The sequence below is a fragment of the Schistocerca americana genome, chromosome 5 (assembly GCF_021461395.2).
Source record: "Schistocerca americana isolate TAMUIC-IGC-003095 chromosome 5, iqSchAmer2.1, whole genome shotgun sequence".
NCBI classification, from domain to species: domain Eukaryota; kingdom Metazoa; phylum Arthropoda; class Insecta; order Orthoptera; family Acrididae; genus Schistocerca; species Schistocerca americana.
The window spans coordinates 471,269,095-471,296,264 of NC_060123.1; the positions used below are offsets into that span (position 1 = coordinate 471,269,095).

The window sequence follows — 27,170 nt, forward strand, 5'->3', positions numbered from 1 at the left end:
ATGATACGAGGCCGTTGGGATCCAGCACGGCGTTCCGTATTACCCTGCTGAACCCACCGATTCCATATTCCGCTAAGAGTCATTGGATCTCGACCAACGCGAGCAGCAATGTCGCGATAAGATAAACCGAAATCGCGATAGACTACAATCCGACCTTTATCAAAGTCAGAAACGTGATGGTACGCATTTATGCTCCTTACACGAGGTATCACAACAGCGTTTCACCAGGAAACGCGCCAACCTTGTGTGAATGCACTGAAACGCTATGCATATCACAGCATATTCTTCCTGTCAGTTAAATTTCGCGTCTGTAGCACGTCATCTTCGTTTTGTAGCAATTTTAATGGTCAGTAGTGTAGTACTATCTAGAGACTTCAATATGTCATAGTTATTTGTGTGTGTGTGTGTGTGTGTGTGTGTGTGTGTGTGTGTGTGTGTGTGTGTGTGTGTGTGTGTGTGTGTGTGTGTATGTTGTTTTTTCGAATATCTGTTAGTTATTTATTTTCTGAACACTTTAGTATGTGTCATCTCTCAGATTAATATGCAACATGTGCAGTAACGTATTTTTAAATGCAATTTTTTGATATATATGTTGTTTATGTATTTCTTGACCCCCATAGTAAGTATCTGCTCTCAAATTAAAAGCCGATTCACGCTACACATCAACGAAGTGGAATGGAACGTCAGGTTTCATCATTATTAAATGCTGTGAAAATTCACACTAGACGGAACATCAGAATGACGTCAATTCGCTTAGCCCAGTACCTAACATTGAAAGTAAGCTATGAAATACAATCAGTGATACTAAAAGTCTTAGACCTGTATCAAAATCAAGGAACTAGCTAAGGTGACATACATTAACAGCCAAATTAAAATTCATAATGATTGTTCTTGGTTAGTTTTGTATGGTAAGTTGTTAAGAAGTGAAACATTTCAAAACATCGACATTTACTTGCTACAAAATTACAGTATATGACTACAAACACATGAAACAATTTTTATAAGACAATAGATAGACCCTGTTTACCTTATCCATTGTGTTTTCCACCTACATAGCAGATAACGCCAGAAACAACTGTATTTTTTACATTAGAGCCGAATTTTTCAAAAATAAAGTTTATTCTATGGAAACTACTTCATCAGTATGTGTTGTTATTTATAAACAGGCTAGGCATTGGCTCTGTTCATTTATTAAGAAACCTACATCATTTTTCGGTTTCTGATATCTCACTTCTCTTGTGGAAGAACATTCAGATATCCAAGTCATGAAACGTTTGCAAAGTGTCGTGAAAACAAAGCAAAATAATAAAATAAAAACTAACAAGACGAAAAAGCATGAAATCCGCTATTTGCCTCTAATGTCAGGATCAGTACTTCCCTCGTGAGAAACACTGACCATGATGTCCAGTTCCCTTGTGTACATTGACACCCTGTGTGAATACTGCCATTTGAAATGCGTTATGGAATGTTTTGACATTCCGCACCATCTCCTCCCATTCAATCAAGTGTGAATCGACCTTTATTTGCATTATGTGATGCTATAACAGTACTTCTTAAATGTTATCGTTACAGCAGTCCCTATCATTAACCATCATACCACCCAGTCTGATTCGTCTAAGAACATGATGTACTTTCTGTCTCAAGGACCAATAAAAATACAATACAATATAGTAGCTTACACAGTATATTTAAAATAATATATTATTCACAATGATTTGCAATACATAGCGTCTTACAACACTTAATGTTACCTATTACATAATGATTTCCAATAGGGGGGTTTAAAAATTAAATTTGGTGACAGAATTACCTTTGATTGTTCAGGTGTGATGTAAGTCCGCTTTCTCTTGATATGCTTTATAAAATTTAGAATTCTTTTTTCTATTAAAACGTTTTTAGGGTTACAAGAAAAATCTTGACATGTCCGTATTGTAAAACGAACTTTGCACAAAAAATTATTGATAATGACATTTTACGAAGTTCAGCTTTCAGCCAGCTACTTTCTTTGTTTAGAGGATCAACATCAACATTTGAAAATAGTACATTTTATCATCCTGCGATGTTTCCATTTCTGTTTTTTGATATTTGGTCTCCCAAGACAGTAATTGCTGATGACATCATTACCTTTTTTGTCATAATTACGTAGGCCACGAATTCACGTTACCGTTTCCCATTTTTGTCCAATATTTTCTTTCTAGATTTCGTTCCGACACAGATTTATTTAATCAGTGATCTAATTACGTAGGCCACGAATTCACGTTACCGTTTCCCATTTTTGTCCAATATTTTCTTTCTAGATTTCGTTCCGACACAGATTTATTTAATCAGTGATCCAAATTTCGTACATTCAGTTCCAGTACTCAGGCAGAAACTGCAGATCGGCAGTTATTCCCACCTTTTGTAGCATGTGACTCAGCTCCGCTTTTGTTGCTGGGCACGTAACAGGGAGTGGGAGAAGTGTCGTCGCTGCCAGTGTACTGTCAAAGTATCTTTGCTGTCAATCATGGCGCCGATAGGTGAGAGTGTTGAAGTGAATGGGTTTATCGTCAAAAAGAAGGAAGAAACTGACAGTGAAGAGAACTTATGGTATATAGGTTTCATTAAGTATTTGTACATCCCTACGCTTCAGGTTTTCGCATAAACTGTTGTTGTGTGTATCGCGTGGTGTCGTTCTGCTTCAAGCTGACAATTAACCTTGTTGATTAGTATAACATACACAAATCAATTCCAAATTTCTTCCCAGGAGCACGCAGACGGTTTATACATGTATTTATTTGATGATACTTGAAAAGGAATGTTTGTTCTAAGTGTATGTTACTGTGCTTGTAGGTCTGCGATACTAGCCGAAGTTCAAACGAGAGGAAACACCAAACTCCCCTCCTGTAAATCAGTTTTGGTACTTGGTAAGTTTCATGGCAACGTTTTGGCTTTGTTTATATACTGTGTTTGGCATATACCTTGAACACGTTTGTTAGTTACATAGGGAAGCATTGTGAACCACTGTCAAGAACTACAGAGCGCAATAAGACACCTACATGTTTGACATGTTGGATTTACGGATATTCACATTAGGGATGAGACTCGTGTACAGTAACTTCCTACTGTAGATAATGTTTGAAAGAAGTAAACATTGTTGTCAGTGACATGGTTGTGCAGCTCTTAATTGCGTTGGTAAATTATGATGTGTGTTTATTGATGCAATCACATTTCGTTGTAGATAACAGTATTTGATGGGAGGTCTTGATTGATTCATGTGACATGATCTTGGAGTTTGAGGGCATTATGCCAGAACAGGGAAACTTGGATTTGAACAGTTATCCATAAAACTTTATATTTTGAAATATACATTGTATAAAGTAGGGGGATTTATATTGTCAGAAGTTAACAGGTAGTATCACTATAATATTTCCTGCAGTAGTGTTGTTGCAGGTATTAACTATCAGCTCAAGTTCAGGTAAATAATCTATTAGCTTAAGTTCTTATCTAACCATAGCTTTCAGCATGACTACTTCCAGCACTTTTATTTGTGTATTTAGTGTGTTTCTTTGTTTGTATTGTGAGGTTCTATCATGTTTTTTGAATGGATCAAACTTTTAGATTATCGGAGATAAAAACTGCAGAACTGCTTATGAGGTGTACATAAGTAATAGCACTAAATATATTTGTAATTTGTCAAAAGGACTTGAGACACACACACGCACGCCGCCCCCCCCCCCCCCCCCCCCCCCCACACACACACACCATATTCAAATAACAAAGTTGTATGGTATCCTATTAAACTTTTAGGGTATTTTGTGTGTGACTATGCTGTTCAGCTATTGTTAATGATCATAACATTACATAACATAGGCCTATTCATGAGTTTGTCAGTAGTCAGAAATAAGTTATACATCACAGGAATGATTGTTTCTTATGTTTATAATCAAAACGTTAAGAAAATTTAATTGTGAAATGGGTGGCAAACAGTGTTATAATTTACAACAACAATGGAAATTAATGGATGGAATAATATGTAAAATAAAGGAAAGGCAAAAACTTGCCTATAGCTGACCGATCTGTGATGCACAGAAACACTTGACAGAATACAATATTTACACTATCCTTTGAGCTGTCGCTCCTTCTTTAGCAAAAGTTCACACATACACATTCACCCAAATGCTCATACTGGTGGCCACAGTGAGAGTGACTGTTGATTATTGATAGCAATTGCCTGGTTAGGTGGAGGTGGAGATGGGGTAGAAAAGGATATGTGAGGGGGAGGTGGTAATGGGATGGTGTGAAGCAGGTCTTTCGATAGACGAATCAGCGGCTGCACAACAAGATGAGGAGAGTTCACAGGGCAGAGCATGTAGATTGTGGGGAAGGGGGAGGGTGGAAAGAGATGGGAGGATAGGAGAGAAAGATGGAGATAGGGAGGGAAGAGAGTAAGGGATAGGAGGTAAGGGATAGGAGGAGAAATAGGGATAGGAGGACAAGTACACAATCTGAATGTGGAAAGAGGTATAGGGACAGATTAGAGAAGGGAAAAGGTAAGGTGAAGAAACGGCAAACAGATCAGTTGAGGTTTAGGCTAGGAGGATTGCAAGAGTGCAAGACATGCTGGAGCAACAATTCCAACCTGCTGAGTTGAGAGAGACTTTGCTTAAATGGAGTATCCAAAAGCAGCTGTTCAAGCCATTTGTGTTTGGTAAGCAACATGTTCAGCAAATAGTCAGGCTTGCATTTTGCCACAGTTTGGTGGTGACCATTCATGAGAATAGATAGTTACGTGTCACGCCCACATAGCGCTGCACAGTAATTGCAGCATAGCTTATGTGTCACATGGCTGCTTTCACATGTGACCCTGCATTTTATAGGGTACAAAATGCATGTGACTGTACTACAGTTGATGTTGGTCAGGGGGGCGTACGAGACACGTCTTGGACCTGGATCAATCATAATAGAATGATCCATGGAGTGCAGAATTGGGAGCAGGATTGGAATAGGGATGAACAAGGATATTCTATATGTTGGGTAAATGGCAGAACAGTACTTTGGGTTATGTGGGGACTTTCGGTAGGATCTCTCTTACCTCACAGCGTAAGACATAATCAAAGCCTAAGTGAGGGATATGGTTGAGCTTTTCAAGGCTAGGGTGCTAGTGTGTGATTAAAGTAGTGCTGTTTGATGGCTGCTTTACTGTTGTCAGAGGAGGAGATTGTATCGGAGACCTGTTTGAATGAGCTGGATAGGATAGTGTTTCCCAGTAAAGGCTCTTGTCAGGTTAGTCAGGTTATCAGTGTATTTCTACAGCTCTTGCAGTGAAGTGATTTTGAGATTAGATATTGAGGTTATGGAGGAAAGAGCAAAGGTTGGTCCTGCCATGCGCTGAAAATGTCATCAATGAATCTGAACCAGACAAGGGTTGTTTAGGTGTTGACTAGATAGGTAGGATTCCTCCTGATGGCCCATAACTAAATTGGCATAGGATGATGCCACACAAGTATTTGTTTATTGATTTGACATTTGAAAGTGAAATAATAGTCAGGATTGGTTGGCTAGGAGTAGTAGGAAAGAGGTGGTGGACTTGGTAGTAGGACACTGGGAAAGCTATTATCTCATAGCCATGTTTGCATATAAGGACATCAGATCCACAGTGGACAACAAGGAATGTGGAAGTAATGGGACAGGAACTGTGGAAAGGCATTGAAGGAAGTTCGTGTTGTCTTGAATGCAGGGTGGGAGATTACGGCCAGTAGTTAGGATATATTGGTCAACAAAGGCAGAGTTTCATTCTGTGAGAGCATTGTGTCCAGCTGCAATAGGGTGACTGGTAGGTAGACCTATGGGGTTGGGCTTGGGGAGTAGCTAAAAGGTAGGATTGCATGGGGGGAATTGTTAGTGGGATGAAAGAAATGGATTCAGATCTCTGTTTTGGAATGGACCTGAGGCCTCGAGCTGCTGGAGGTCCTGTTGGCTTCTGAGATGGCATGACTGGCTGTAAGGTTTTTATGCAGATGTGTTGGAAAGTTCATGGAGACTCTCAGCCACATTGTCACTACAGCTTGTAGCCATTATGATTGAGCTTTTATCTGTGGGAACAGTAAAGTTGGGGTTGGTTTTTGGGTTGTGGATAGATCTGTGTTCCATAGGACTGATGTGGGACCCAGTGGAGAGGGATTTAGGGAAGGTAAGTGAGACCAGGTTAGAAGGTAGGAATTCCTGAAAGGTTACCATGTCAAAAATTCTATTCCTTACAGCCTCATCACCCATGGATGCCTTATCAGCAGTGGAAAGCAGGCACTGTCAAAATATACTCTATAACCTTACCAAAACCTTTATTGGGAGACAGTAGCGTATCCAGCTCATCCACAGACAGACTTCTTTTGCCATCTCCTCCTCCTGATGCCAGTAAATCAGCCACTACCATTGTTTCTCTGATCACACACTATTACCCTAGCCTTGAAGAGCCCTTTCTCCAGGGCTTTGGATACTCCCTTCCAGCACTAGTTTCTCTGAAAAGCACAGTCAGGAATTCTGCCTCTAGCATAACCTGTGCTCTCACAACAAGTCTCCTGGCCAAATCCTCTGATAGGAGGTTTTCCACTTCCTGTTAATTTTTCCTGTTGTATTCTGTCCCCACCCTCCTTCATCCAGATTGTGTCTGCTTCCCCTCCCAGTGTTCCTCCCTAACCTCCCCATGTGGGCCTCTCTCTCTCTCTCTCTCTCTCTCTCTCTCTCTCTCTCTCTCTCTCTCTCTTCCACTCGTCTTACCCCAGTTTTCACCCCACTCCCTTTGTCTCTTCCCATCCTTTCTTCTTCCCTCTCTCTCTCTCTCTCTCTCTCTCTCTCTCTCTCTCTCTCTCTCTCTCTCTCTCTCTCTCTCCTTTCCTCCCATCCCTTCCTTTCCATCTGCAGTAGTCTGTCTCGTATATGCTCTACTCTCTGAACTTCTTTTTTTCTTGTTGTGCAGCCACTGATTCATCTGTCAAGACCTTGCTCTCTCCTTCCTGTTCCTCCCTCCTTGCCTCATGCATCCTTCCCTACCCCTCCACCCCTTTCCTCTATCTGCTCAGGCAACTGGTATTGATGATTGATGGTTAGTCTAGCCTCGGCCAGCATTTGGGTGTTTGATTGTATGTGAATGTGTGTACTTTTGGAATAGAAAGAGAGCAAGCTCTAAAGCTAGTGAAAATACTGTATTCTGTTTAGTGTTTATATGTGCCTCAAATTTTTTAGTTTACTATTTCTGGTGCATTTGTTCACTCTTTAACATTATTGTATCAATTTAAAGAGTGCCACATTCTATCCTAGAGATAGGTATACCCATCTCCAACAGCTGTCTCAACCTTAGGCTGCTTCAAAATATATCCAGCTAGTCTCAACTCTTCTGTCCACTACCTTGCCCCCACACCCTAAAGCAAGGGCTCATAAAAATTATCCTTTTAAGAAGGGCTGGATGATCTGAAGAGGGGTCTGTTTATCAAACAATAATATCACTAAATAGTACCCACAGTGATCATTGTGGAGGTGCCACAGCCAAACTATCTTTACAGTTAATGTCGGCTAGAGGTTGCTGTTAGCTAGACCTACCTAATGCCAAGCCCATCTCCCCAGGTTCTTACCTTATGTGGCGTTGAATGTAGTAGTAGACTCTTGTTCATGGGTACCTGATTAAACAGTGCCTTATTACTGGGTGACTAAACCTAGGTGTACGAGACGGCTGGATCCATCTCTCTGAAACTTGAGTCTCTGTGTCTGGTTTTCATGAGTTCAACCCTGCTAGGCCAAAGGATGTATATTAAGAGCTCAGGTGGCAAGCCAGTACTTTGCAAAACATGGAAGATTGATTCGTGGAAGGAATGTATAAAAGGTCTATACAAGGGAAATAAACAAAAAGTCAAGGGAAGAGGAAATAGATGAAGATGAAATGGTAGATATGATACTGTGAGAAGAATTTGAAAGATCCAAAGTAAAGATCCTTGTAATAAACGAAATTCACTTAGATTTATTGAGATTGTTGGGAGAGCCAGCCATGAGTAAATTATTCCACCTAATGTGAGATATACTAGACTGGTGAAATACTCTTAGAATTCAAGAACAATGTAATAATCACAATTCCATTGTGGGCATGTAAATATTACTGAATCATAAGTGTAAGTAATTGTTGCAATGTTCTTTATATACAGAACAGTGGCAAAGGTTGTATAGATTACCTGGAGTAAAGTCAGTTTGGGTTCCAGAGAAATGTAGGTAAACTTAAGATCAATATTGACCTTATGACTTATCTTAGAAGGTAGGTGGAAGAAAGATAAAATTGTGTATATAAAGCATTTCCAGACTTAGAGAAAGGTTTTGGTGGTGTTGACTAGAATATACCCTTTAAAATTCTGAATGTAGCAGGGATAAAATAAAAGTAATGAAAGGTTATCTAAAACTTCTCAGAGCCGAATTGCTGTTACAAGAGGCAAAGGACATGAAAGTGAGCAGTAGGTTAGAAGGGAGTGAGACAAGATTTGTAGTATCCCCTCATGATATTCAAACTGTACACTGAGCAACCAGTAAAGGAAACAAAGGAAAATTTGGAGAAGGAATTAAAATTCGGAGAGAAGCAAAAATATAAAACTTTGTTTGGTGATGGCATTGTAATTCTGAGAGATGGCAAAGGTGTTGAAAGATCAGTTGACTGGAATAGTTAGTCTTCCCTTTGCAGTAGTATCATCCTCCAATCCTTAAGTCGGGCCAAAATGCAATCTATGCTGGCAGCCATCAACCGATCAGCTTCACCAGTGTGTTCTATGAACTGCTTGAAGGGATAGTTGCCTGCTGATTATGCTGGGCTCTCAAATATTGGGGTCTTGTGTCGCTCTGTCTGTGTGGTTTTTGGGAGCAACAAACCATAATTGACTGTGTGGTTAGGTTGGAAACTGCAATCCAACAGGTTTTTTTCTAAGTACCAACACTCATTGCAGTCTTTTTTGACCTACATAAGGAGTATAACACTGCTAGGCACTATCACATTTTACTGATCCTCCAGTACTGATGGTTTCAATGCTCTCTACTGACTTTTATTCAGCAGTTTTCATCCTTCCAGTTTTCCAGGTTAGAGTTGGTGCTTCATTCAGCTCCCCATGGGTCCAAGAGAACAGTGTACCACAGAGCTCTCCTTGCTGAGTGACACACACTCCCTCATCGCCATCAATGGACTAATGACCTTCGTGGGGGCAGCTGCTCACTGCTGTATATTGATGTTCTTTACATATGATACAGTTCTCACTCAGAAGGCTTGACCAAATGCCAGTTACAAGTGGCAGTCCGAAGGGACATTGTTTGGACCATCTCCCGTGGTTTCCAGTTCTCTCCTGCCACAATGTGGTCGTGCATTTGTCATCTTGTCACTCTCCATACTGACTCAGAACTCTACTTGGGCACATAGCACTTGGATGTTGTCACATTCCAATGTTTTTGACCTCCTCTTTTGCTAACTTTGCTGCCCCATATTCATAAGTGAAGGCTAGATGCCTGTGGATGCTTAATGCTCTCTGCTTCCTTGTCCACACTTCTTCAGGGTGTAGATCGTGCTACCCTCCTGTTTTTATGGCATCCTAATTTTGTCCTGACTGGACAATGGTTGCCGAATTTATGGCTCTGTGACCCAGTCAATCATCATAGTGCTTAACCTATCTCTGGCACCCTCTGGACTAGTCCCATAGACAAGTCACCTTGCTGAAGTGGAAATCTTCCCTCTTCAGCTCCAGCAGTACCAGCTGTTGCTCATTTATGCAGTCACCATCCAACAATTCCATCATCATGCAGCTTATTACGTTCTTTTTTGCTTTCAAGGGATATTGTTCCCTGACTCCTGCTCTCGGATGGAATTACCATTTGGAAAGCACCTGTCGGGTCTCTGCCAGGACATCCACCTAACCTTAGCATGTACTTCTCTTGTTTTCCTGCACCCCTTGCAGAGAATGAAATGGCTGATCATTTGGCTAAAGAATTGATTACTTGCATCAAATCCGCTTTGAAAATGGCAGGTGCCCCCCCCAGGGGATCCACAACTCTTTTGTGGATACGTGCGTAGCGAGCACGGGACCCCGAGCTAATGTGGCCTTCCTTCCTTTCCGGGCTGGATACCTTCCCTTTCCGCATCCTTCCCCATCCCCCATCTTCGCCCCCCCCCCCTCACCTCTGGCTCTTTACTTCCCTTTCTCCCCCTCTGGGAGTATGGTTTGTGCCTACGTCCTTCTCTTTTCCTTACCTCTTCACTTTACCCTTTTCTCCGCTGCGGCGTTTGAGACCCCTCTTCTTTCCTTTCCCTTTCCCTTTCCCTTTCTCCCTCCCTGTGCGTGTCTGAAGGCCGACCCACGCACTTCCGTGCGTAGCCGGTGATGGGGTAACGCATAATTCCCCGCCCCGGGTAGACAGGTAGGACACGTACGTACCCCCTGGTAACGGCCAGGCCCAGGGAGGGGTGATTACCCAAGCTGATACCTTCCGAAAGTGCCGATTGGTCCCTCCGTCCATTTGTCGGGAGGTGTGACCTGAGGTGTGAACAATCACCTAAGGCGGGAGTGCCCTCAGAGAGGGCCCCCACAAGGGAGGAGCGCGCCATCGGAGACGCCGGTAATCATGGGGGATTCTTCCGCAATAGTTTCGTCACCTTCCACTATGTCTGCTCACAAACGTAAGTTCACTGAGTCTCAGCCACAGTCAGTTCTTCCATCGTTGCCACAGTTCCTTGTTGTTTCTCGGTCTGACGAAGGTCACGACTTCTCCACGGTCAACCCTTTCATTATTCAGAAAGGTGTCGACGCAATTGCAGGTCCTGTAAAGTCTTGTTCCAGATTACGGAATGGCACCCTGTTGTTAGAAACAGTCAGTGCCCTCCAGGCACAAAAATTGCTGCGTACCTCACTACTACACACCTTCCCTGTCTGGGTGGAACCGCACCGTACTTTACATTCCTCGCGTGGAGTCGTTTATACACGCTCCCTCGATGGCTTGTCTGACGAAGAAATTCAGCACTACCTGTCTGACCAGGGCGTAACGGCTGTTCATAGGGTTATGAAAAGGGTTGACACGAACATCATTCCAACCCGCACTGTCTTCTTGACATTTGACAAAGTTTAACTCCCATCGAAAATCAAAGCAGGCTATGAGATAATTTCCGTTCGCCCTTACGTCCCGAACCCTACGCGTTGCTATTGGTGTCAGCGGTTCAATCACACCAGCCAGTCCTGTTCCAATCCGGCCAAATGTGTTACGTGTGGCAAGGATGCCCATGAGGGTGCTTGTCCACCTCCATCCCCTCGCTGCATCAACTGCATGGGTGACCACGCTACTTCCTCTCGAGATTGTCCCGTTTTTAAGGACGAAAAGCTCATCCAGTAAATTAGAGTAAAGGAAAAGGTGTCGACCTTTGCTGCTCGAAAATTATTCGCCAGTCGACAGCCCACTGTGCCTCAGAAAGGAACATACAGCACTGTCCTTGCTTCTCCTCGGCCAACAAAGGAGGCGGCCACGCAGACTTGCGACCTCACCTTTAGTGCCACGGTCGTCAGATCGGCCAGCGCAAAGATCGCCCGTTCAACCTCACCACTTTCGCCTGCCCACTCTCTGGCTCACCCTTCGTCGGGTTCTGCTAAATCTCGAGCCCAAAAGTCAGACACCAAGACTTCGAAAAAAGAGCATACTCGTGAAGAGTTTTTACGTACGGCAACTTCCCAACCATCGGTTCCTCCTTCCTCTAATCATCATACTTCCAAGAAGGCTACAAAGAAACCCAGTTCCTCTCCTTCTCCGCCAAGGCGTGTCCAATCTACAGCACCACCTGGCGGAAATCGCCCTCGGCCGTCTTCTGTGTCGCCGAGGCGCACTGCTGGCGGCCGATCAACCGGCCGATCGCTGGTGGCAGGAGCTGCTCCTGACCAACCTATGGATCAGGATCTTCTGCCTTCGGCTGAATGCCATTCCATGCTGTCGGTCGCAAGCTCAGAGCAGTCGTTGAGTTGACAGCGACCTTCGTCACATTCCTCCATTTTCTGTTCACCCTATGTCCATTATCCAGTGGAATATCCGCGGTATTCGAGCCAATCGGGATGAATTGTCGATCCTCTTACGATCCTACTCGCCGGTCATCTTCTGTCTTCAGGAAACAAAGCTGCATCCCCATGACCGCTTTGTTCTCCCTCATTTTCAGTCCGTCCGATATGATCTCCCCTCTGTTGAAGGCACTCCAGCACATAGAGGACTCATGATTCTTCTCCATGAAACTCTCCATTATCACCCAATCCATTTAAACACTTCCATCCAAGCTGTCGCCGTCCGTCTTTCCCTTTCTGGATACACGTTCTCTCTTTGTATTGTATACATTCCATCGTCCACACCAATGGCACGAGCTGATCTCCTTCATCTCCTTGGTCAGCTTCCACCCCCATATTTGCTGGTTGGGGACTTCAATGCCCACCACCCGCTTTGGGGATCTCCACACCCTTGTCCACGTGACTCACTATTGCTAGACGTCTTCCACCAAGCAGATCTAGTTTGCCTCAACACTTGGGTCCCTACATTTTTGTCAGCCTCCACGACAAATTTATCTCATTTGGACCTTGCGGTTGGTACTGTTCCGCTAGCTCGGCACTTCGAATGGTTCGCCCTTGATGATACACACTCGAGTGACCACTTTCCATGTGTCCTTAACTGCAGCCTCAACTGCCCTACATGCGCCCGCGACGCTGGAAGTTTGCCCAAGTCGATTGGACACTTTTTTCGTCTCTTGCGACATTCGATGACCGTCACTTTCCCGGCGTCGACGATGAGGTCACACATATTACCGACGTTATTCTTACAGCTGCGGAACATTCAATACCACGCACCTCCGAATTGCCCCGGTGCCCCCCAATTCCGTGGTGGAACGAGGCATGCCGTGATGCAATACGTGAGCGGCGACGTGCTGTCCGCATTTTCCGCCACCATCCTACTTTGGCCAACTGTATCCGCTATAAGCAGTTCCGAGCGCGATGCCGTCGTGTCATCCGCAATAGCAAGAAGGCAAGCTGGAAATTCTTTATTAGCTCATTTAACACCTTCACTCCCTCCCCGGAAGTTTGGAGTCGGCTTCGACGGTTCTCAGGCGCGCCTAGTTTCTCCCCGGTCTCTGGGCTCACTGTCGCGCATGATACATTAGTGGACCCCGTCGCAATTTCTAACTCATTGGGTCAGCACTTTGCTGAGATTTCATGCTCTTCAAATTACCCGCCAGCGTTTCTCCCGAAGAAACGTGCAGCGGAAGTGCGACCTCTTGCTTTCTCCTCTCAAAATCGCGAAAGCTACAATACTGTTTTCTCCTTGCGGGAACTCCAACATGCACTCTCTTCTTCTCGCTCCTCCGCCCCAGGACCAGATGGTATCCACGTCCCAATGTTGCTGCATTTATCAACCCATAGTCTGCGTTACCTCCGTCGCCTTTATAATCGAATTTGGACCTGTTCCTGTTCCGAAACCTGGAAAGGACAAACATCTCCCCTCTAGCTATCGCCCCATTTCTCTCACGAGTAGTGTCTGTAAGGTTTTGGAGCGTATGGTGAATTACCGTTTAGCTTGGTGGCTGGAATCCCGCTGTCTTTTAACACCTGCCCAATGCGGATTCCGAAAGCATCGTTCTGCAGTTGACCATCTTGTTGCTCTCTCCACTTATATCATGAACAATTTTATCCGGAAACGCCAAACAGTAGCAATATTTTTTGATCTGGAGAGAGCATACGATACCTGTTGGAGGACATGCATCCTCCGCACACTGTTCTCTTGGGGCTTTCGAGGTCGGCTGCCCCTTTTTCTTCGTGAATTTATGGCAGAGCGCACATTTAGGGTGCTGGTGAACACTACTCTCTCCCGTACTTTCTCCCAAGATAACGGGGTACCCCAGGGCTCCGTGCTGAGTGTTGTACTGTTTGCCATTGCCATCAATCCAATTATGGATTGTCTCCTTCCTGATGTCTCGGGCTCCCTCTTTGTGGACGATTTTGCGATCTACTACAGCTCTCAACGGACCAGCCTTCTTGAACGACGTCTTCAAGGATGTCTCGATCGCCTCCACTCTTGGAGCATCGAAACCGGCTTCCGTTTTTCTCCCAGTAAGACCGTTTGTGTTAATTTTTGGCGACGTAAGGAGTTTCTTCCGCCCTCCTTACATCTAGGTCCTGTCAACCTTCCGTTTTCAAACGTCGCTAAATCCTTGGGTCTTATGTTTGACAGAAAACTGTGCTGGTCCTCCCACGTTTCCTATCTTTCGGCTCGCTGTCTGCGATCCGTCAACACCCTCCGTGTCCTGAATGGTACCTCCTGGGGAGCGGACCGAGTGGTCCTTCTCCGCCTCTATCGCGCCTTAGTGCGCTCGAAATTGGACTATGGAAGCATAGTTATAGGCACAGAAAGCTGGCTTAAGCCAGAGATAAACTCTGCCGAAATTTTTACAAAGGTACAGACGGTGTTTAGAAAGGATAGATTGCATGCAACCGGTGGTGGAGTGTTTGTCGCTGTTAGTAGTAGTTTATCCTGTAGTGAAGTAGAAGTGGATAGTTCCTGTGAATTATTATGGGTGGGGTTACACTCAACAACCGAACTAGGTACATAATTGGCTCCTTTTACCGACCTCCCGACTTAGCAGCATTAGTGGCAGAACAACTGAGAGAAAATTTGGAATACATTTCACATAAATTTTCTCAGCATGTTATAGTCTTAGGTGGAGATTTCAATTTACCAGATATAGACTGGGACACTCAGATGTTTAGGACGGGTGGTAGGGACAGAGCATCGAGTGACATTGTACTGGGTGCACTATCCGAAAATTACCTCGAGCAATTAAACAGAGAACCGACTCGTGGAGATAACATCTTGGACCTACTGATAACAAACAGACCTGAACTTTTCGACTCTGTATATGCAGAACAGGGAATCAGTGATCATAAGGCCGTTGCAGCATCCCTGAATATGGAAGTTAATAGGAATATAAAAAAAGGGAGGAAGGTTTATCTGTTTAGCAAGAGTAATAGAGGGCAGATTTCAGACTACCTAACAGATCAAAACGAAAATTTCTGTTCCGACACTGACAATGTTGAGTGTTTATGGAAAAAGTTCAAGGCAATCGTAAAATGCGTTTTAGACAGGTACGTGCCGAGTAAAACTGTGAGGGACGGGAAAAACCCACCGTGGTACAACAACAAAGTTAGGAAACTACTGCGAAAGCAGAGAGAGCTCCACTCCAAGTTTAAACGCAGCCAAAACCTCTCAGACAAACAGAAGCTAAACGATGTCAAAGTTAGCGTAAGGAGGGCTATGCGTGAAGCGTTCAGTGAATTCGAAAGTAAACTTCTATGTACCGACTTGACAGAAAATCCTAGGAAGTTCTGGTCTTACGTTAAATCAGTAAGTGGCTCGAAACAGCATATCCAGACACTACGGGATGATGATGGCATTGAAACAGAGGATGACACGCGTAAAGCTGAAATACTAAACACCTTTTTCCAAAGCTGTTTCACAGAGGAAGACCGCACTGCAGTTCCTTCTCTAAATCCTCGCACAAACGAAAAAATGGCTGACATCGAAATAAGTGTCCAAGGAATAGAAAAGCAACTGGAATCACTCAACAGAGGAAAGTCCACTGGACCTGACGGGATACCAATTCGATTCTACACAGAGTACGCGAAAGAACTTGCCCCCCTTCTAACAGCCGTGTACCGCAAGTCTCTAGAGGAACGGAGGGTTCCAAATGATTGGAAAAGAGCACAGATAGTCCCAGTCTTCAAGAAGGGTCGTCGAGCAGATGCGCAAAACTATAGACCTATATCTCTGACGTCGATCTGTAGTAGAATTTTAGAACATGTTTTTTGCTCGAGTATCATGTCGTTTTTGGAAACCCAGAATCTACTATGTAGGAATCAACATGGATTCCGGAAACAGCGATCGTGAGAGACCCAACTCGCTTTATTTGTTCATGAGACCCAGAAAATATTAGATACAGGCTCCCAGGTAGATGCTATTTTTATTGACTTCCGGAAGGCATTCGATACAGTTCCGCACTGTCGCCTGATAAACAAAGTAAGAGCCTACGGAATATCAGACCAGCTGTGTGGCTGGATTGAAGAGTTTTTAGCAAACAGAACACAGCATGTTGTTATCAATGGAGAGACGTCTATAGACGTTAAAGTAACCTCTGGTGTGCCACAGGGGAGTGTTATGGGACCATTGCTTTTCACAATATATATAAATGACCTAGTAGATAGTGTCGGAAGTTCCATGCGGCTTTTCGCGGATGATGCTGTAGTATACAGAGAAGTTGCAGCATTAGAAAATTGTAGCGAAATGCAGGAAGATCTGCAGTGGATGGGCAGTTGGTGCAGGGAGTGGCAACTGACCCTTAACATAGACAAATGTAATGTATTGCGAATACATAGAAAGAAGGATCCTTTATTGTGTGATTACATGATAGCGGAACAAACACTGGTAGCAGTTACTTCTGTAAAAGATCTGGGAGTATGCGTGTGGAACGATTTGAAGTGGAATCTTCATATAAAATTAATTGTTGGTAAGGCGGGTACCAGGTTGAGATTCATTGGGAGAGTCCATCAACAAAGGAGGTGGCTTACAAAACACTCGTTCGACGTATACTTGAGTATTGCTCATCAGTGTGGGATCCGTACCAGATCGGTCTGACGGAGGAGATAGAGAAGATCCAAAGAAGAGCGGCACGTTTCGTCACTGGGTTATTTGGTAACCGTGATAGCGTTACGGAGATGTTTAATAAACTCAAGTGGCAGACTCTGCAAGAGAGGCGCTCTGCATCGCGGTGTAGCTTGCTCGCCAGGTTTCGAGAGGGTGCGTTTCTAGATGAGGTATCGAATATATTGCTTCCCCCTACTTATACTTCCCGAGGAGATCACGAATGTAAAATTAGAGAGATTAGAGCGCGCACGGAGGCTTTCAGACAGTCGTTCTTCCCGCGAACCATACGCGACTGGAACAGGAAAGGGAGGTAATGACAGTGGCACGTAAAGTGCCCTCCGCCACACACCGTTGGGTGGCTTGCGGAGTATCAATGTAGATGTAGATGTAGATCCTTGTGCTACAGTACAGGCTAGACATCAGGATCAGTTTAAGAGTAACATGTAGTTGGAAATTGTAGGTGACTATCTGGCAGAGCAGCACCTGCAACCTACGTCGTCTACTATTTGATGGATGTATTCCAGTCTCTGTCTTCCTCTATCGTTTTTGCCCTGTAGTATCATAGAAGCCATTCCCTGATGTCTTAACGGATGTCGTATCACCCTGTCCCTTCTCCTTGTCAGTGTTTTCCACATATTCATTTCCTCTCCGATTCTGCGCAGAATCTCCTCATTCAAAGAATGGTTCAAATGGCTCTGAGCACTATGGGACTCAACTGCTGTGGTCATAAGTCCCCTAGAACTTAGAACTACTTAAACCTAACTAACCTAAGGACATCACACACATCCATGCCCGAGGCAGGATTCGAACCTGCGACCGTAGTGGTCGTGCGGTTCCAGACTGTAGCGCCTTTAACCGCTCGGCCACTCCGGCCGGCTAATCTCCTCATTCCATACCTTATCAGACCACTAGGTGCTCTTTACAGGGGCTTTATTCATAACAACCTCCAACACCCTTCAGAAGATGCTCTGCAAATACTCAGTGTTCGGACTGGTATCTACCATGGATAGGTAGAGGAGGTCCAGCTCCATGGGCTGTCCATTCCCCCAACCTCATTCCTTTGTATCATTATCCATGGGAGCATTTTAAGCTTTTGATGCATACATCACACCACCCAGATCCGGAAACTCTACATAGACGTATCATGGAAGTCTGCGAAAAATTTCGAAACTTTATTCGAAAGGGCGCGACAATCCATGATTCGACGAATGCCTGTGTATTTAGAAGCAAGAGGACATTTCAGGAATTTATTATGAGTTTATGAGTTGGTGAGCTGCCGTCACCGAAATTGTAAACTTCATGAATAAGTCGGTTACTTTCAGGTCGTACATTTGCTACCGCAGTAGCCCGTCAGTTTACTGCTCACAGTTCGGCAAGTTGTGATTTAGTGAACTGACTATTTTGTCTTTCCGTTTGTGTTTGAATGTCAGTCGACGTGGTACCCAAAGAGCACAAACTTTGCGTATTTGAGAGATTCATGGACTTTTGTGAAGGTCAGTCAGGTGGCTGCACTCACAATGCACATGAATTTACTCTTTTCAGATCAATTTTTTCCCTGGTAAATGTGGACAAATCATCATCCACAGGAAAATATTCTGAAATCACTACGAATAGAGCTATTCTCCGAAACAATACAGCTAATGCACAAGAAAAAAGTAAGGTAAGGCATCTCTTTCTTGAGTCAGTGCTGTGAATCTGTGGACACAACGAGTGTCTTCGCGGTTTGAAATGTAGATGTAGATGTAGACTAGTCTTCTTGCATACAGACCCTCAGCTGTCGGACCTCCAGGCTTCAAAATCTACTGGACGATAAAATTCTTTGTGCACTTCCATTCACCTCATTTTGAATATGAGAATCTTGAGAACAGGTACTAATAAATAAATTTCTTCTCTTTATGCCGGATGTCGTGACTCGCTGTAGTGTTGCGCTCAATGGGGCATCACATCTTCGCGATCAAGCAGGACTGAGATGAAGATACATGTCTGGCTGCATCTTTTGACACTGAACTACAGATTGAGATGTAAGTTCCTTACAGCGTCCAGCTGTGACTTACCATGCCTATCATAGAGTTATTCTAAATTGGACTGGAGGCAGAGATTCTATTTCAGGAAGAATCGATACACTTACGAGCAGCTGAATTATGTCTCCGACTCTGGTATAAAGAGAGCGTTACTGTCACCGCATGGAATAGGATACGGGTTAACAAAAACCGTATGATGGTTATTCTTACTGAATATATTCAGAGATACGTCAGTGTCTTATAGATTAACTGACACACAGACCTCGATATGATACAACTTGTCTGAGGAAGTGAACTGGGACCGTTAATATTCTTAACATACCAAATAGAATTGTCAGATAGCATCGGCAACACAGTAAAATCAATCGCTGACCCTTCTTTTGCCTATAGGAAAGTACCATGGCAGGACGATCGTAAAGAAATCCATAAAAACTTGGACAATATTTGTCGCTCATGTAACGAATGTCGTCTTTCTTGAAATGTGGATAAATGAAAGATAAGTACTACAACAAGATAAAGAACTCGGTGGATGAATGCAAGATAAAAGCTTCCACGAAGACAAAGAATCCGATTGTATAAGACTACTAGTGAACACCTTAGCCATTCACACTGAATATTTAAGGGTAATATTGAGAAGCGTTATGATCTGCCAACGAATTGCCTTGCGCGTTAGTACGCTGTTTCGGAATTCCGGGCGACACGCCTGCCCCGAAAGGAATACGCACAGCTGAATAACGACAAGAGCCAATGTGCCGGCCACCTTAGATGTTGTTTTTACGCGGTTAAGTAAATACCGGCCTGGTACCCATATTGTACATCATTACACAGTTCGCAAACATTTAGAAAACGTTATCACACTTTCACATGGATAAAGGCCACGAAAACAGGAAGACTAAGAACCGCTATCAGGTTGGACAATAACGCAAGATCAGTATTAGGAAATGCGAATGATGTACTTGCATCTCCTGGGCGGGTTCTGGGAAAGTGCAGCTCTTCTGTTAATGGTATTGACGCAAACGCTTGTGCGGGCGGTAAGATTGAAATAGGAATCACAATGGGCCTCGAAGGGATTCTGTGACACATTGATACGATCTAAAAGACGGTTTAGCCCTTCTGTTGAAAGGTTCTGAAAACTTTAATGATTTTTCTTGGGAGAAATCCAATATAGTAGTCGTGAAATTCAGCTTTTTAGATTTAAAGCACCTGCATTTGACCCAAACAGTGAGACTACAGGTATGTAGCTACCACTGTTCTGCTTGTCGTGCAGAGACCTTGAGGAGATCACGAATGTAAAATTAGAGAGATTAGAGCACGCACGGAGGCTTTCAGACAGTCGTTCTTCCCGCGAACCATACGCGACTGGAACAGGAAAGGGAGGTAATGACAGTGGCACGTAAAGTGCCCTCCGCCACACACCGTTGGGTGGCTTGCGGAGTATAAATGTAGATGTAGATAGTCTACTCCTCTGCTCAGCCGTCTGTTCTTCGGCGTCTCGACTCTATCCACCACCGTGGATTACGTTTAGTGTCTGGAGCTTTTTACACCAGCCCTGTGGAAAGCCTTTATGCTGAGACTGCTGAACCTCCACTGTCCAATCGGCGAGCAGTCCTTCTGAGTCGTTATGCTAGCCATCTGTCTTCCATGCCTGCTAATCCAGCCCATGACATTTTTTTCGACGCCTCCTTTGATGTAGGGTATGCAGGCCGCCCCTCCTCCCTACTACCACTGGGAGTCCGCTTCCGTCAACTGCTCCATTCTCTTTCCTTCCGCTTTCCTAAAACCTTCTTGACAACTTGGGGTACAGCACCGCCTTGGCTCCGTCCCGGATCTGCCTGCTCCGTGACCTTTGTCGATTTCCCAAGGATGGTACCCCTTCACTTGTTTATCGTCGGGCATTTGCTGGTGTATGTGCACAAATAACGGATGCCACATTTATTTACACCGATGGCTCGAAAACATCGTTAGGTGTAGGGAGTGCCTATATTGTTGGAGACACCCCAAATCACTTTCGGCTTCCCGACCAGTGTTCGGTTTATACTGCGGAGCTTTACGCTGTTCTCCAGGCTGTCCAATACATCCGCCGCCATCAGCGGATACAATACGTTACCTGCTCAGATTCTCTCAGCTCTCTCCTCAGTCTCCAAGCTCTTTATCCTGTGCACCCTCTGGTCCGCCGGATTCAGGATTGTCTGCACTTGCTCCACCTGGGGGGCGTCTCGGTGGCGTTCCTCTGGCTCCCGGGACACGTTGGTATTTGTGGAAATGAGGCGGCCGATATTGCAGCCAAGGCTGCTGTCTCTCTTCCTCGGCCAGCTATTCAATCGCTTCCCTTCGCCGATCTACGGAGCATTCTATGTCGACATGTTGTTCATTTATGGCACACGCATTGGTCGACACTTAGCCATAATAAATTGCGGGACATAAAAGCTCTTCCTTGTGCTTGGACCTCTTCCTCCCGAACGTGTCGTCGGGAGGAAGTAATTTTAACTAGACTCCGGATAGGGCACTGTCTTTTTAGCCATCGACATCTTTTAAGCGGTGATCCTCCCCCACTCTGTCCCCACTGCTCTCAGCTGTGGACGGTAAGACACGTTTTAATTGAGTGCCCCTATTTTAATCCGTTACGCTCCCGTCTACAGCTATTGCCTGATATATTGTCGATTTTAGCAGATGACACGTGCTCCGCCGACCGCGTTCTCAAGTTTATTAGTGCCAGTGAAATGACGTCAGTCATTTGAACCTTTTTTTGGGGACAACCAACCCATTTCTGTAGTGGATTTTTCAGCCTTCTTTCTGCCTTTAGTTTCTCCAATTTTGTGACTTTCGTTCCCATTGCTGCTGGTTTTCAATTTCGGTTTTTTACTGGTTCCTAAGTCACGGACCGGGCGCTAATGACCATAGAAGTTTTGCGCCCTAAAACCCAAAAAAAAAGGGCAGGTGCCGATTTGCGGGTGCAAATAAGGACTTTGTTCACTTGGAGATAGAGCAACATGTGACAGTCTAAGACTTACTGCATGATGCTCCTACTCCTCCTTCCTTTCCTCCTGGAAAGAATGTACCCTCCTAGTTGCTTTCACATCGCCCGTTCTAGATTAACTTATAATTTTATTTTATGTTACAAGGCACCCCTGCATTGTGGTTGTCAAGCTGTACATAGTTTGCGCCTGCGTCCGGAGACTTATATGTGAGGTCATTTTGGTTTTTCACGTATTCTAGTGTCTTCCTTCCTTTGGTTCCTTTCTTTGTCCTTCTCTCTCTCACTGTCTTCATTGCTTTTTATCTTGCCTTCTTCTCCTTGCCTCCTTCTCCTCCTTCTCCTCCTTCTCCTCCTTCTCCTCCTTCTCCTCCTCCTTGCCTCCTCCTCCTCCTCCTTGCCTCCTCCTCCTCCTCCTTGCCTCCTCCTCCTCCTCCTTGCCTCCTCCTCCTCCTCCTCCTCGTCCTCCTCCTCCTCCTCCTCGCCTCCTCGTCCTCCTCCTCCTCGCCTCCTCGTCCTCCTCCTCCTCCTCCTCCACCCTCTGGTCTCTGCCTCGGCGTTTGAGACAGTCTGTCCTTTCTCTCCCCCTCTCCCTTTTTTTTCCCTCTTCTTCTTTCCTCCCTGGGTGTGCCTGAAGGCCGACCCACGCGTTCGCACGCGTAGCCAGTGACGGGGTAACGTGTAATTCCCCACCCTGGGTAGACAAGTAAGGCACGCGCGTACCCCCTGGTAAAGGCCAGGCCCAGGGAGGGGTGATTGCCTGAGCTCACACCTTCTGACCATGCTGTTTGGTCCCTCCGTCCGTTCCTCGGGAGGTGTGACCTGAGGTGTAAACAATCACCTAAGGCGGGTGCGCCCTCTGAGAGGGTCCCCACAAGGAAGTAGCGAGCCATCGGAGACACTGGCAATCATGGGGGATTCCTCCGCAATGGATTTCTCTTCTTCTCTCTCGACTTCTGCCCAAAAACGGAGACTTGACCAGCCACCAGTGACAAAAGTACTACCGCCTGCCACAAAGTTCTTCGTAGTCTCTAGATCTGAGGACGGAAAGGATTTTTCATCTGTCAACCCTTTCGTTATCCAGAAGGGCGTAGATGCCATAGCCGGATCTGTCAAGTCTTGCACCAGGATGCGTAACGGTACCTTGTTGTTGGAAACTGAGAGCACCTTTCAGGCACAAAAACTCCTTTGGTCCACACTCCTGTACACATTCCCTGTCTGGGTGGAGGCTCACCGCACTTTGAATTCGTCGTGTGGTGTGGTATCTACTAGATCACTCACGGATTGACTGACGAGGAGATTCAGCCTTTCCTCGTTGAGCAGGGCGTGGTGGCTGTCCATAGGGTCATGAAAAAGGTCGACAATGACCTTGTACCAACCTGGACACTTTTCTTGACCTTGAATAGTGTTTAGCTGCCATTGCACATCAAAGTGGGCTATGAGGTTATTTCTGTTCACCCCTATGTCCCGACACCTGCGCGCTGCTACCAGTGTCATCGTTTTAATCACACTCGCCAGTCTTGTTCTAATGCGGCTAAATGTCACTTGTGGCAGGGACACCCATGAGGGTGACTGTCACCCTCCGTCTCCTCTTTGCGTGAACTGTCAGGGTGACCATGCAGCGTCCTGTTGCGACTGTCCCATCTACAAGGATGAACACTGCATACAGGAAATACGGGTCAAAGAGAAATTGTCCACCTCGGCAGCCCGCAAGCTTTTTGCTAGTAAGATGCCCACGCTGCTCCCAGCAGGGAAATACAGTACCGTCCTCGCCTCTCCTTGGCCTGCCAGGGAGGTATCGATGCAGACATGCGATCTGACCTTTAGCACTACGGTCGTCCGTTCGGCCAGTGCTAAGATCACCTGGTACAACGTCTCCTCTTCCTCCCCTCACCTCTAAGACACAAGCACCTTCATCAACTTCTGCCAAGACTAAGACCCAGAAGTCAGATGCATGAGCCTTCAAGAAAGAACCGTCTGTGAAGACATCTTACGTACCCCGAACTCCCAGCCATCGACCAGTACTTCCACTAAACGACCTTCCAAGAAGGCTCGTAGGAGGAAAAGTTCTCCTTCTCCGCCACGGCGCGTTTCTTCTCCTGCGCCACCCAGCGGTTGCAGCCGCAGGCCGTTATCCGTTTCGCCTGGCCACAGTGCTGTTAGCCAAACATCTGGCCGTTCACTGGCAGAGGAAGCTCCCCCTCCCGACCATCTTAACATGGTGGCCGACAAACCTATTGAAAAAATGGACGATGACACTCTGCCTATTGATAGTGGCAGCAGTGCTCGCTCCAAGTCAGGCCCTCAGCGGCCTTCGAGGTGACCCCTTCTTGCTTCTCCTTTTCTTTTTCTTCTCAAGGTGGCCCTTCTTCATTTGAATATTAGCGGCATCTGCTCCAGCCGAGAGGACTTAAAGTTGCTACGCTTGCACTGTCCGCTTGTAGTAGCTCTCCAGGAAATGAAGCTACACCCATGCGATCGTATTGACTTGGCACACTATACCTCTGTTCGTTTTGACGTACCCCCTGTGGCAGGTATTCTGGCTCATGAAGAGGTTATGTTGCTGGTCCGGGATGATATCTACTACTATCCCATCACATTGTGCACCGGCCTGCAGGCAGTTGCCGTCCGCCTTACTCTCCCCACTTTTACATCAATTGTATCAATTATAAACGATTACGTGCGCAGTGTCATCGTGTTATTGAAGGAAGCAAGAAAGCCAGCTGGGCTGCTTTCACAAGCACCTTCAACAGTTTTACTCCTTCTTCTGTTGTCTGGGGTAGCCTGCGCCAGCTATCTGGCACTAAGGTCCACTCACCAGTTTCTGGCTTGACAGTCGCGAATGACATCCTTGTGGCCCCTGAGGATGTCTTCAATGCCTTCGGCCGCTTTTTCGCATAGGTTTCGAGCTCCACTCATTACCACCCTGCCTTCCTTCCCCGAAAACAGGCAGAGTAGGCAAGGCCACCTAACTTCCGTTCCTCGAATCATGAAAGTTATAATGCCCCATTCACCATGCGGGAACTTAAAAATGCACTTGCCCGGTCACGGTCTTCCGCTCCAGGGCCTGATTCTATTCATATTCAGATGCTGAAGAACCTTTCTCCTGCGGGTAAACGTTTTCTTCTTCGTACTTATAATCGCATCTGGATTGAGGGTCATGTTCCCACATGCTGACGCGAGTCTATTGTCCCAATTCCTAAGCCGGGGAAGGACAAGCACTTGCCTTCCAGTTATCAACCCATTTCCCTTACCAGCTGTGTGTGTAAGGTGATGGAACGAATGGTTAACTTTTGTTTGGTTTGGCTGCTCGAATCTCGACGCCTACTTACCAATGTACAATGTGGATTTCATTGGCGCCGTTCTGCTGTTGACCATCTGGTTACCTTGTCGACCTTCATTATGAATAACTTCTTGCGGAAGCGCCCGACCGCAGCTGTGTTCTTTGATTTGGAGAAGGCTTAAGACACATGTTGGAGGGTGGGCATTCTCCGCACCATGCATACATGGGGCCTTCGCGGTCGCCTCCCTCTTTTTATTTGTGCCTTTTTAATGGATTGACTGTTCAGGGTACGTGTGGGTACTGTCCTGTCCGACGCCTTTCGCCAGGAAATGGGGTGCCACAGGGCTCAGTCTTGAGCGTCGCTCTCTTCGCCATAGGGATCAATCCAATACTAGATTGCCTCCCAGCTGATGTATCAGGCTCCCTTTTTGTGGACGATTTTACCATCTATTGCAGCGCACAGCGTACATGTTTCCTGGAATGCTGTCTTCAGCATTGTCTTGACCGTCTTTACTCCTAGAGTGTCTCCCATTCGTGGAGACAACAAAATTTTTAGGTCTTACATTTGACAGGAAACTTAGCTGATCTCCACATGTGTCATATTTGGCTGCCCGTTGTACCTGTTCTCTAAATGTCCTTCGTGTTCTCAGCAGTATGTCGTGAGGAGCAGATCGAACCGTCCTACTTCGCCTATATCGGTCGGTCGTCTGCTCCAAGCTGGATTATGGGAGCTTCGTATACTCCTCTGCATGGCCAGCCATCGTACGCTGCCTCAACTCTATACAACATCAGGGTTTATGTCTTGCGATCGGAGCGTTCTATACTAGTCCCGTCGAGAGTCTTCATGCTGAAGCCGGTGAATTGCCACTAACCTATCGGTGCGATGTACTGCTTTGTCGGTATGCCTGTCGGCTATTGTCAATGCCCGACCACCCGTCTTATCGTTCCGTTTTTGACGACTCTCTCGACCGTCAATACGGGTTGTATGTCTCTGCCCTGCTAGCCCCTGGAGTTCGCTTTCATCGCCTCCTTCAGCACCTTGATTTTTCACTCCCTGCAACCTTTCGAGTGGGCGAGAGCCAAACGCCACCTTGGCTCCAGGCTCAGGTTCGCGTTCACCTTGACCTCAGCTCGCTCCCAAAGGAGGTTCCCCCTGCTTCGGTATACCGCTCCCGTTTTGTTGAACTTCGTTCGAAGTTCATTAATATGATCTTCATTTATGCAGATGGCTCTAAGACCATTGACGGTGTCGAGTGTTCTTTTATTGTCAGGGCACACAGTTTCAAATACCAGCTCCATGGCCATTGTTCGGTCTTCACAGCTGAGCTATTTGCCCTCTACCAGGCTGTTCTTTACATCTGCCGCCACCGACATTCTGCTTGTCTCATCTGCTCCAATTCCCTGAGCGCTATCCAGAGCCTCGGTGATCCATATCCGGTTCACCGTTTCGTGCACCGGATCCAACGCTCTCTTCAGCAGCTGGCAGACGATGGTTCTCCGGTTACCTTTATGTGGGTTCCTGGATATGTCAGTATCCCTGGGAATGAAGCTTCAGATGCTGCGGCCAAGGCTGCGGTCCTCCAGCCTCGGACAGCTTCTTGTTGTGTCCCTTCATCAGATTGTAGCAGGGTCATTTGTCAGCACATTTTATCGCTGTGGCATGCTGATTGGGCTGCACTTATGGACAACAAGCTTCGGGCCTTGAAACCTCTTCCCACGTGTTGGACGACCTCTTCACGCCCTTCTTGGTGGGAGGAGGTCATTTTGGCCCTGTTACGAATTGGACGCTGCCGGTTCAGCCATCTGCTGACAGCTGTGCCGGCGCCGTTCTGCCCATGTGGGCAATTGTTGATGGTACGCCACATTTTAACGTCGTGTCCGAATTTTAATACACTGCGCGTCGCTCTTGGCCTCCCATGTACTCTGGATGCCATTTTAGCGGATGACCCAGGAGCAGCTGCTCACGTTCTTCGTTTTATCCACTTGACAAACCTGTCTAAGGACACTTGATTATGCTGTTTTTTTAATCCTATGCCTGTTAATGTCTTTTATAGTGTTGTCCCTTTTAGTTGCTGTTTTAACCTTGTGCCTCGCGGTGCATTCCTAACTTAGTCTGGGCGCTAATGACCATTGTAGTTGTGCGCCCTAAAATAAAAAAAAAATGAAAAAAAAAAGCTGTACATGTATTAGC

The 27,170-nt window shown here is 45.7% G+C and overlaps 1 protein-coding gene across 2 annotated transcripts in view; it reads left to right on the top strand.

The window, feature by feature from the left end:
* The first annotated feature begins 2,456 nt into the window (after positions 1-2,456).
* Positions 2,457-27,170, top strand: part of LOC124615822 (cytoplasmic dynein 1 light intermediate chain 2) — a 117,058-nt gene continuing 92,344 nt past the window's right edge. For both annotated transcript variants that reach the window (XM_047143962.1, XM_047143963.1), the window contains exons 1-2: positions 2,457-2,586; positions 2,830-2,903. In XM_047143962.1, coding sequence (XP_046999918.1) covers positions 2,504-2,586; positions 2,830-2,903 — 157 coding nt within the window. In that variant the 5' untranslated portion in view covers positions 2,457-2,503. The remainder of the gene's footprint in view (positions 2,587-2,829; positions 2,904-27,170) is intronic.